Below are 9,343 nucleotides of genomic sequence, written 5' to 3'. Positions count from 1 at the left end.
AGGTAATTGGCTGAAAAGAATAAATCTGAACACATCTGGTACAATGTACACACAGCTCAGCTGCTTAATGAGAATTTTACTTTGTGCGTTTTGAGTGAACAATGTCTTAGGATCAACAATGAACAACAGTGCATTTAAAGTAACAAAAGGAGATCCACAGTACATGAATACCTCAAAGCTAATGTGACATTGACTGGTCTTTAAGTGCTCCAATGGACATCCTGGCAAAAACCAGTTTGTCGATGTGCTGGTTTATCAAGGTTATCTGTGCGTAACGTTTACATATGCCTGTTCTCACAGGACCCAAAGTCATCTCACTGAAAAGACAAACGAAAACTGGAAATTATAGAGAACTGATAGGAAAGTTGGAATTATTACAGGATACAAACTTGTCTAAGCTTGTTTACACTATTCCAGCGAGGACGTTGGAGGCCAGGCTGCACGTCAGGCCTGTCCCATCAGGTTCTACGTTTATTTTTTTCACAATGCCATCCTCCACCACCATCGCATACCTGAAAGACAGGTGGGAAAATGAAATGAGGGGAGCAGTAACATTCTGATTTATTTAGTGGTTTTAGAGAGTCTGACAAGTCCATGCTTATGTACCATATAAACCTAAGAAGTAATACTAAAAATGTGTCAAACAGATACCTGATACACTCCGCTATTCCAAAGAGTGTTGATTCTCAAGATCAGGACAGGAATGTATTTTGTTACACTAAAATTGTGTAAATCTCTGATGTTCAGAAGGAGATGTTTAATAATGCATTTTAGCAAGTATACTCATCATTATTACTATCCCTTCAATAATGTATAACCTTTAATTGACTATGGCTTAATTACTCAATTAGCAATGAGTCACATACCATAAAATACTATGACGGAAAAAGCAAGTAATGGGTGCAATCCGGAGCTTGTACTATACTCTGACGGATTCTGGGTATTAGTTTATTTCCAACCTAAAGACACGTATCAGTTGTACAGGCCCAAATATTTGACAGCTATTCATAAAGCTACAGAGCCAGTTAAGAGCCTTTAGTCTGTGACTTTTGCATGGTTATTGGGAAAACAGAAAATTTATATGAAAACAAACCAGTATTAAACGGACTGTCTAACAGTATGACTCATCAGTCTACATTTAAACTAAAAACTTCCGGCATTGTGTAGTATGTCACAATACCCAACCAAATAGGATGCTTCCTTTCCCGTATGACTTGTCAATCATTTCCAAAGTTTCCAGTAACTAGATACGCAACTCACTTCTTATTCAAATGTTCAAACAATGATCTATTGTACTAGTACAATTTCTAACAAATGCAATCCGATTTTCAACAAGGAACAAGGAACAAATTATAGTGCAGCCATAATTACTGTATGGTAATTCTCTTACTATTCAAATCACCTATGGGTTACTGCCAATAAAAAGGAATAACTATCCTTTATAACCTATCCTTTCCGTATTCTTAAACTCATATTTTGCATTAAGGGCCAATTAATGTTATCCTGTGTTGCAGTAGAGTAGCTATTTGAATTCTTTTGAATTGTCAACCACATACTAATGGGCAATTTGGAAGAAAACCACAATACATGTTACAATACAAGTCTAATACAAGTGCTTTAACCTGACAGCCACAGGAAAACCACAGTTCTATTAGATAGACATGGCATTCTGGCCAGGGTGTTCTCACCTTTTGGATCTCTGGTTCCCCAGAACCTCGAATAAATGATCATCAGCCAGCAGCAGATCCACTGCCTACAAGAGACATGAAGCTAAAGTTATTCAATGTTATATTTTAACAAAGAAAATCCCACTTACCATCTGGAGCCCAGTATGAGTAACACTGACCCACCATCTACCATAGGGGTCTCAAACTCCGGGCCTGGGGGGGCAGAGCACTGTGTAGCTTAGTTCTTTCCTTGTTTCACCACAAATGATTCAGCTCAAGAGCTGTGTGGTAAATAGCACAAGGAGTTGAATCAGGTGTGATTTATTAAATGAGGGGAAACCCAAAAACTGTGCAGGGCTCTGGCCCTCTAGGACTGGGGTTTGAGACCCCTGATCTACCAACTTATCCTGGACAGGGTCACAGGGGACTGGAGCCCCTCACAGGCAGCAGAGGGCACAAGGCCACGCCGGAAAATCAAGTGGCATGTACATGTACTCACTCACAGACAGACAATACGGCCAATTTAGAGAAGCCAATTAGGGTAAATGCACCTCTCTGGATGCGGGGTGCGGACCCAAAACTTAATACATAGAGAGTGAAGATGGGATTTAAACCCTCAGCCCTGGCAGTGTGAAGCAGCAGCACCACCCACTCAGCCACCATACACAGGGGCCCACAAGCTTAGTCAATTCAGTGTCGAATTTGTAAGACTGTTTAGGATGACCAGATAATCTATGTCAGGGAGGACACTTTAAGCTACTTCAGTTTTTACAAACTACTGTAAAACTGAGAAGTTCCTGTGCTTGGCTAAATAGTTTGGTTCCAACCGATCAGAACACAGCAAGAATTCAGTGCTTAAGTGAATTTTTTTATTGAAATGGTAGCTTTACAAATCCTGTCTGAGCTCAAAGTGACATGGATTATCTGGTCACCCTAGCTGTAAGACAGATGCAAATGCTGTATTATTATGTAAATAAATATGCAATTCAATTTTTTTTAATTAAAAACAGAAAGACGGGCAGTGAGAGAGAGCTCAGGATAAAGGCACTGGAAAAAACAAATAAACCAAATCATGGTTCCAACCTTAGTGAAGGTTCCTGTAGGATCAGCCAGCATTCGAACCTGTAATTAGAAGAACCCACTTTAGAAGGGAGCCAGTGCTCCTGAGGATATCAGTCTGACGTGGAATTACGGAGGTACGTAGTATATATGCCTGCAAAGTATGTTTGTCCACACAGGTGAGGAACTACATATGAAGCAAACCTCTTACCAATGCGCCAGCATGTCTTTTGTCATAAACGTGTGACTTTGTACCATTTCATAAATACAACCCAAAAGCACTTTTAGTTTGTTCTATACTAGAAAAAAATATGCTCTAATAATCATAACTGCTTCGTTAAAATAGAGGAATACGGCAACTGGCTTACATTCATGAACCTATGTAATGCTAATTATTCAGTTTATTTTATATAACAATACTAATGGTAATTTAACAAAAAGAGTACATAGGCTTTTTAACAAGTCCTCAAAGTGGAATTCTGATAGAGGGCTTTTTAGTAGTGTGGTGGTAACACTTTACAAATATGTAGTAATAACTCAGTTATTACTGAAGTACAAATAATGAACAAATATAGTAAGTACTTGAGAAAAAAGATGCATCATGATTCCTTAATGATGAACAAACATGAGATCAGCATTTCACTTGTGTTATTCATTACTTCTTCCTTCAGTAGTTCCTTGGCAGTTCACAAAGATTTACAGAATTAACAGATACAGTAACATAGTAACTGCTTGAGATGAAAGATGTGTCGCGATTCAGTAATGATGAATGATCATGAGTTCAGTATGTATCCAAGACTTAGTTTGTGTTTAATTATTACATATGTAAGAGCATTATACTCCTGAGCTGCCTCTTCACCTCCTGCACCCACCTTGCCCTCAGCTCCTTGCTCCTTTCCCCAGGCAGCCATGACAAAGGCATCATTCACGGAAATGCAGGCCACCTCCGCAAACCCCTTGCGTCGCAGCTCCGCTGACTTCTCCACGATCCCAGGGAGGTGTGTCTACGGGGGGGGGGGGGGGGGGGGTGGGTGGGTCCACAGGGAAACGAGGAGTGAGAAGCGAGAGGAGGAGAAAAACAAAGCGCGAGATAGTGTTACGGACAAGACCGGCAAACAAGCACGCAGAAGGTAGGGGTTGTTACAGGCTGCACAAATGAGGCTTCAGCAGTGTGCATTGGCCCTTATTCACCCACCCGAAACATCATTCCCATCAAAGACACATTTGGAAAAATAATTTAACTGCATAAGTAGCAACTGGCTCCTTTTAGAGTCTATATACACCCTCCTTGCATGCCCAGAGCATGGGTACCTTAGTACACCCAGGGGTAAAGGCTCCAGGGACAGCAAAAAGCACCCCCTTCTTCCCCTTGAAGAGCTGATCCATGGACACCTTGTTGCCTGGGTCATTTTCGTGCACCTCAACGGCAGGCAGAGATTGTCCGACCTGGGGGAAGTGGGCAACAAAATTTACATTTCAGGAACTGAACACAATATCAGATTTGAGGATTATAGGTTTAATTAAGTGGTGACGGAGACCAAAGAAGTTATAATACAAATCTGGCGAACTGGCGTTGGGGGGCGCTCTTTCACTTCCGACCACCCGACCAGGATCTAACTAACAGACCAAAACACTCGGTTACTAAGTTACTAACGCAAAGGCGTCTGCGTCCGCATTCGTATTCTGTGCTGTGTCTGATCTCTTTCATTGTAATCATTCATCACTTATAATTTTTCGAGACTTAAAGGGGATGAGTGTCCAGTGTCTTTTCAGTTTAGGGTACAGGTTAAAATACGCTTTAAAATTTAATATATTTCTTAATGTCGTCGAAATGTACGTTAAATAGACACTATTGCAATGAAAAGCCAGAAATGACTGTTCGCATTACATTTACCATCAGATAACAGACTTTGATCAGAGTACACATCAAGAACGGAATTACAGAGGTATACAAATAGACAGAAATATATCCATAATAAAAATACAAACAAAAATAAAAACGGGTGAACACAGTACAGAAGTAAAATCGTAAAACACAAAAAGCGGACTACCGCAGATTACAATATCACAAACACATTGAACAGCATGTTTACAGAAATTCGACCGCAAAGTGATCTGACAAGCTAACCGTGGTCAGCACTGCGTGAACACGCAACATCATTTATTAAGCAAGTTGATATTCTAACACTGTACTGACGGATGTTCATTGTATTATTATTATTTTAGAATTTTTAGATTTATTAAGAACATTTTTTCTATAAAATAAAAAATAAAATACATTTGTTGCCCCAAGAATTACTATTCCGAAGAATACGTGTAAATGGTTAAAACAAACTGTACAAACGTATACCCAAAAGTGAAACATTTAAATAGTTAACCTACCCTATCAGACAATCAGCGATAATATCAGCTAAAAGGAAAAAGCAAGTGCTAAGCCTTGTTTCTCCTTTTTATATGTGTGCTTCCTCAATAAAATCGCCATCAATTGCTAGCCGTTTGACGTACCCTTATAAAACAGCCGCTGAGTGCTCCGACACCCTAACTACAATAACAGTACAATAAAATTCAATATACATATAGATACAGGCAATCACAGTGGAGTGTTTATTAATGTATTGTACTCGGTTTCTTACCTCAATTGGCATGATGGCGAGCTGTAAATGGTACAACGAACTTCAGGAAACTGCAAAAGCTCTAAATACTATAACGCTCTAATAGGAACAAGCTGGGCGAGTGCGTGTGAGACACTGGGCATCAGCAATGAAAAGTGAAATAGAAACTGGGTCAGCCAATCAGCTCTCTGCGTTCGGCACGCGTCTCTAAAATGTCTAAAATCCCATAATCTGATTCGGCTCTGTGCGCTTCAGTCGCGTTTACAGTCATGCGAACAAAACTTTTCCGTGAATCACAAATGTAGTCAATTAAAATGCGTACTGGCTCAGTTTGAGAAACGCTTGAAATACTTTGACAACTAAAATTTTCAAAATTATGAAAAGCGACTGTAGATATACGTAGGAAAATGTATCATAATAGTATTATTCATAGTATTATTACATTAGTATATTACAGTATATAGTAACAGCTAGCAGTATTATTAATTAGGCTATATTGTTACTGCAACGATCAGAGCAATCCCATTTGATAGCGTTAACGCATCGAAACAGATAAACAGTTAAAATACGAAACGGTTCAAGATGCTTATAAACGTATTACTTTATTTAAAACGTATATTTAGCCAACTTTAGGATGTTAATTTTGTTCGGAAATATTAAACATAAATAATTTGACACTTTATTCTCATTCAATTAGTCGCATTCAATTTAAAAAAAGAAGAAAAAAAAGCAGCAATTAAAAAATATCCACTTTATCTATCGTTAAAAACGGCAATACTGTATAAACATCCCGGAACGTAAATTAGAGGCAGGGGGAGCCGTTTTGGTGGCACCTTGCACGTGTTTCCGGTGTAACATGCGCGTGTGCTTGAATTCGTACGGCTGCGCTTTACGGAATATAGAAGCTGATTCAGTAAAGCATTTAAATTGGAATTAATTTAACGTCGTCTTCCATTTAATCGAAGATGAAATTACTCACCCATAATATGCTAACATCCCACGTGAAGGGGATTACAAAAGGTTATCCTTTACTTATTAAGGTACGTATATGCCTTACGTGTGTAATAATCTGAAAAGAACACCATGTTTTACTTTCCTTATGTGTCTGTATTAACTAATCTAGTCACACACTAAGTTGTCGTTACAACGTACTAGGTAGTTCTAAGTTATTCACCGTTATGTTTCAGATATATTGTCCCTTTTCCTGTATTGAAATGAATTATTTGCTCGGTCACCCTTTTTCCTCTACATGGATTTCCATTGTGGTTATAGGCAACGGAGGTGAAAGTGAGCGAAGTCGAGTTCAATCCCGAGTTTGTTTCCCGAATGATCCCAAAACTGGAATGGGCCGCCTTGGTGCAGGCAGCAGAAGGAGTGAGACACATTTATAATCTGTTTAAAATGCATAAGTATCAGCATGATCATCGTACCTCCTGTCGGATGTTTGGCTGTTTCATTAACATTAATCTCCAGTTTTACACGTTCTTAGTCTGTTTGGTAACTACATATTTTTTTTCTTAGTTGGGCCATCTGAACGATCTTCCTGTAGAACTTGTTCCTGACTTTGAGAAAAATGAAGATTTTTTGCGCAGAGTCCACCGTGTGCTTCTAGAGGTGTGTTCTTTTCTCCTACCCTATGTTATGTGTAAAGTGAACACCCATCTTCCAGAAACTTATCCTGGTAAGGGATATGGGGGCTGGAGCCTGGAGTCCGTACTAGGCAGCATAGGACACAAGGCTAGGGCACACCCTGGATGGGATATTAGTCTGTCACAGGGCACATACACACACAATGCGCAATTTAGACACCATATTGCCTCACTGTAGGAGGAATCCTGTGCGACCCATGCAGAACAGGTAAACCTCACAAACACACACACACACAAGGAGATGTGATTCAACAAATCAACAGTGCTGCCTACTTAGCTGCTATGCTTTTCTAACAACTGTAAATACATGAAAAATATTACAGATAGACCTAGAACATCAGGGAAAGGCTGGAACAGGAAAAATAGCTTTGTTTTACTTTGGTCTTGATCCTTTGTAGGGGTGAAACACACATACTTATTTCAGTGGTTCAAAATCTTCAATAGAAAAAAGTACACTTCTGGGCAAATATGCAGATTAAATTACAGATTAGTTTTTATGATACTATTTCTTACTTAGAACTGTGTAAAATATATATCACCATCTCCAGTCTCCTTGTGATGCAGCACAACCGCAGACTCTTGTTCTAATGTGAGCCCTGCAGTTGACTTGAATTTTTGTTGAATAACCTAACAAGTTAAGGTAAGGAATTTGTAAGCTCTTGGATCTGATATTCAGTGTAATAAGCCCACCTCCTATACTCTCTTCAGGTAGAAGTGGTGGAAGGCTGTCTGCGCTGCCCAGAATCAGGCAGAGAATTCCCAATATCCCGTGGCATTCCTAACATGCTGCTGAATGAGGATGAGGTCTGAAAAGTTAAATGGTATGCCTCACTCTGGGGGTGTGTGTTTAAATGTTAACATGACTGAATGTTCAAAACAAAGGTTCGTTAGTTGCAGCAGTAAAGCACCAAACCTGAAGTCACTGGTGTTCAGTTTGTTTTGGGATGCAGAGTGAAGGGTGTTTCAAGCTTGCCTGCAGAACATCATCTGTGCTGATCTGATCTTTGTCACTGGACATGCCTTTAATGTTGCATTATTCAGCAATTTTAACATTTAGTTGCACTGTGTGTAATAAAGCTGTGGGTCATGCAGGTTCTGGACAAACACAGGCCGACACTATTCCGTATCCAGGGTAATGATGACCTAACTTAAGCATTTTTACACTTAAGTATGTAAACATGCATAATTTAAATTGGCACACTTCCTTTTGACTTTTGCTTTCTGTTTTATAAGCATTTGCTCTGTATATGGACACATTTTTGTGTTTTGGAATCTAAAGCAATTTAAATAAAATGGAAAAAAATTCCTATTAATGTTATTATAAAACATTTTGTCTGTGGTGTCTGTATATTATATTAAGTTAGATGAATCCCAGAAGGAAATCCTTGTACAGCAGCAAGGTACGTGTACATAAAGCACAGACATACATTTAGTGCAAAACATACTAAAAGTACATAGTACGCAAATAGAACCCTGAAGAAAGGAATATTATGTAATATGAATTAAAAATATTAAGAAAGTATTGTAATGAAATATCAGATGGCAATGTGCAATTAAAAAAAACACACTACAGTGGATATAAAAAGTGTACACACCCCTGTATTTTTGTGACATAAAGATCACGAGAAATCATTTTAAAATTCCCATCTTTAATATGACCTATTACCTGTAAAATTCAAATGGTAAGCAAACAAATGTATTTAGGTGAAAAATAAAAAAACATACAATAAGCTGGTTGGATAAGTGTACACATTCTTAAACTAATACTTTTGTTGAAGCACCTTTTAAATATATCAATCATTCTTTTTGGGTAGAAGTCTCAGTGTTCCACATCTTGATTTGGCAATATTTGCCCACTCTTCCTTGCAAAGGCGCTCCAAACCTGTCAGATTGTGAGGGCATCTCTTGTGCACAGCCTTCTTCGGGTCGCCCCACAGATCTTCAGTTGGATTTAGGTCTGGGCTCTGGCTGGGTCATTCCAAAGCTTTAATTTCCTTCTTTTGCTGATTTGGATGCATGCTTGGGGTCATTGTCATGCTGAAAGGTGAAATTCCTCACCATCTTAATCTTTCTATCAGACACCTGAAGGTTTTTGACCAAAATTGACTGGTATTCGGAACTGTTCATAATTTCCTCCACCTTGACTAAAGCCCCAGTTCCAGCTGAAGAAACACAGCCCCAAAGCATGATGCTGCCACCATCGTGCTTTACTGTGGGTATGGGGTTCTTTTGGTGATGAGCAGTGTTTTTTTCGCCAAACGTACCTTTCGGAATCATGGCCAAAAAGTTCAACCTTCTTGACCGGTTTTTGTCTTGTCTTTTCATCAATTTTGGAGGGACGTTCAGGTCTCTAATG

General features: G+C 39.0%; 2 protein-coding genes across 2 annotated transcripts; one reads left to right on the top strand and one right to left on the bottom strand.

Annotated features, from left to right (window-relative positions):
• Window positions 1–39: 39 nt before the first annotated feature.
• prdx5 (peroxiredoxin 5) lies at window positions 40–5,507 on the bottom strand. Its single transcript, XM_023795161.1, has 6 exons — window positions 5,360–5,507; window positions 4,038–4,172; window positions 3,599–3,730; window positions 2,751–2,789; window positions 1,689–1,753; window positions 40–512 (listed from the first exon to the last, which is right to left on the bottom strand). Exons 1-6 carry the CDS (start codon window positions 5,369–5,371, stop codon window positions 404–406), a joined length of 492 nt encoding a protein of 163 aa, XP_023650929.1. The 5' UTR covers window positions 5,372–5,507; the 3' UTR covers window positions 40–403.
• Window positions 5,508–6,062: 555 nt separating this feature from the next.
• Window positions 6,063–8,313, top strand: trmt112 (tRNA methyltransferase activator subunit 11-2). The gene is made up of 5 exons (XM_023795181.2): window positions 6,063–6,378; window positions 6,611–6,712; window positions 6,860–6,952; window positions 7,696–7,808; window positions 7,938–8,313. The coding sequence occupies exons 1-4, from the start codon at window positions 6,304–6,306 to the stop codon at window positions 7,795–7,797; spliced, it is 372 nt and encodes a 123-aa protein (XP_023650949.1). The 5' UTR covers window positions 6,063–6,303; the 3' UTR covers window positions 7,798–7,808; window positions 7,938–8,313.
• The last annotated feature ends 1,030 nt before the right edge of the window (window positions 8,314–9,343 follow it).

Source organism: Paramormyrops kingsleyae, chromosome 10 (assembly GCF_048594095.1).
Source record: "Paramormyrops kingsleyae isolate MSU_618 chromosome 10, PKINGS_0.4, whole genome shotgun sequence".
NCBI classification, from domain to species: Eukaryota; Metazoa; Chordata; class Actinopteri; order Osteoglossiformes; family Mormyridae; genus Paramormyrops; species Paramormyrops kingsleyae.
Note: the sequence above shows the minus strand (reverse complement) of the source record. Positions and strands in the feature narration are given on the sequence as shown.

Coding starts and splice junctions, on each gene's coding strand:
- prdx5 (XM_023795161.1), bottom strand. Junction 3,731..4,037: donor TTACCCCTGGGTGTACTAAG/GTACCCATGCTC, acceptor CCCCCCCCGTAG/ACACACCTCCCTGGGATCGT. Junction 513..1,688: donor GGGAACCAGAGATCCAAAAG/GTGAGAACACCC, acceptor CCTGTCTTTCAG/GTATGCGATGGTGGTGGAGG.
- trmt112 (XM_023795181.2), top strand. CDS start 6,304: ATGAAATTACTCACCCATAATATGCTAACATCCCACGTGAAGGGGATT. Junction 6,379..6,610: donor GTTATCCTTTACTTATTAAG/GTACGTATATGC, acceptor TTGTGGTTATAG/GCAACGGAGGTGAAAGTGAG. Junction 6,953..7,695: donor TCCACCGTGTGCTTCTAGAG/GTGTGTTCTTTT, acceptor TACTCTCTTCAG/GTAGAAGTGGTGGAAGGCTG.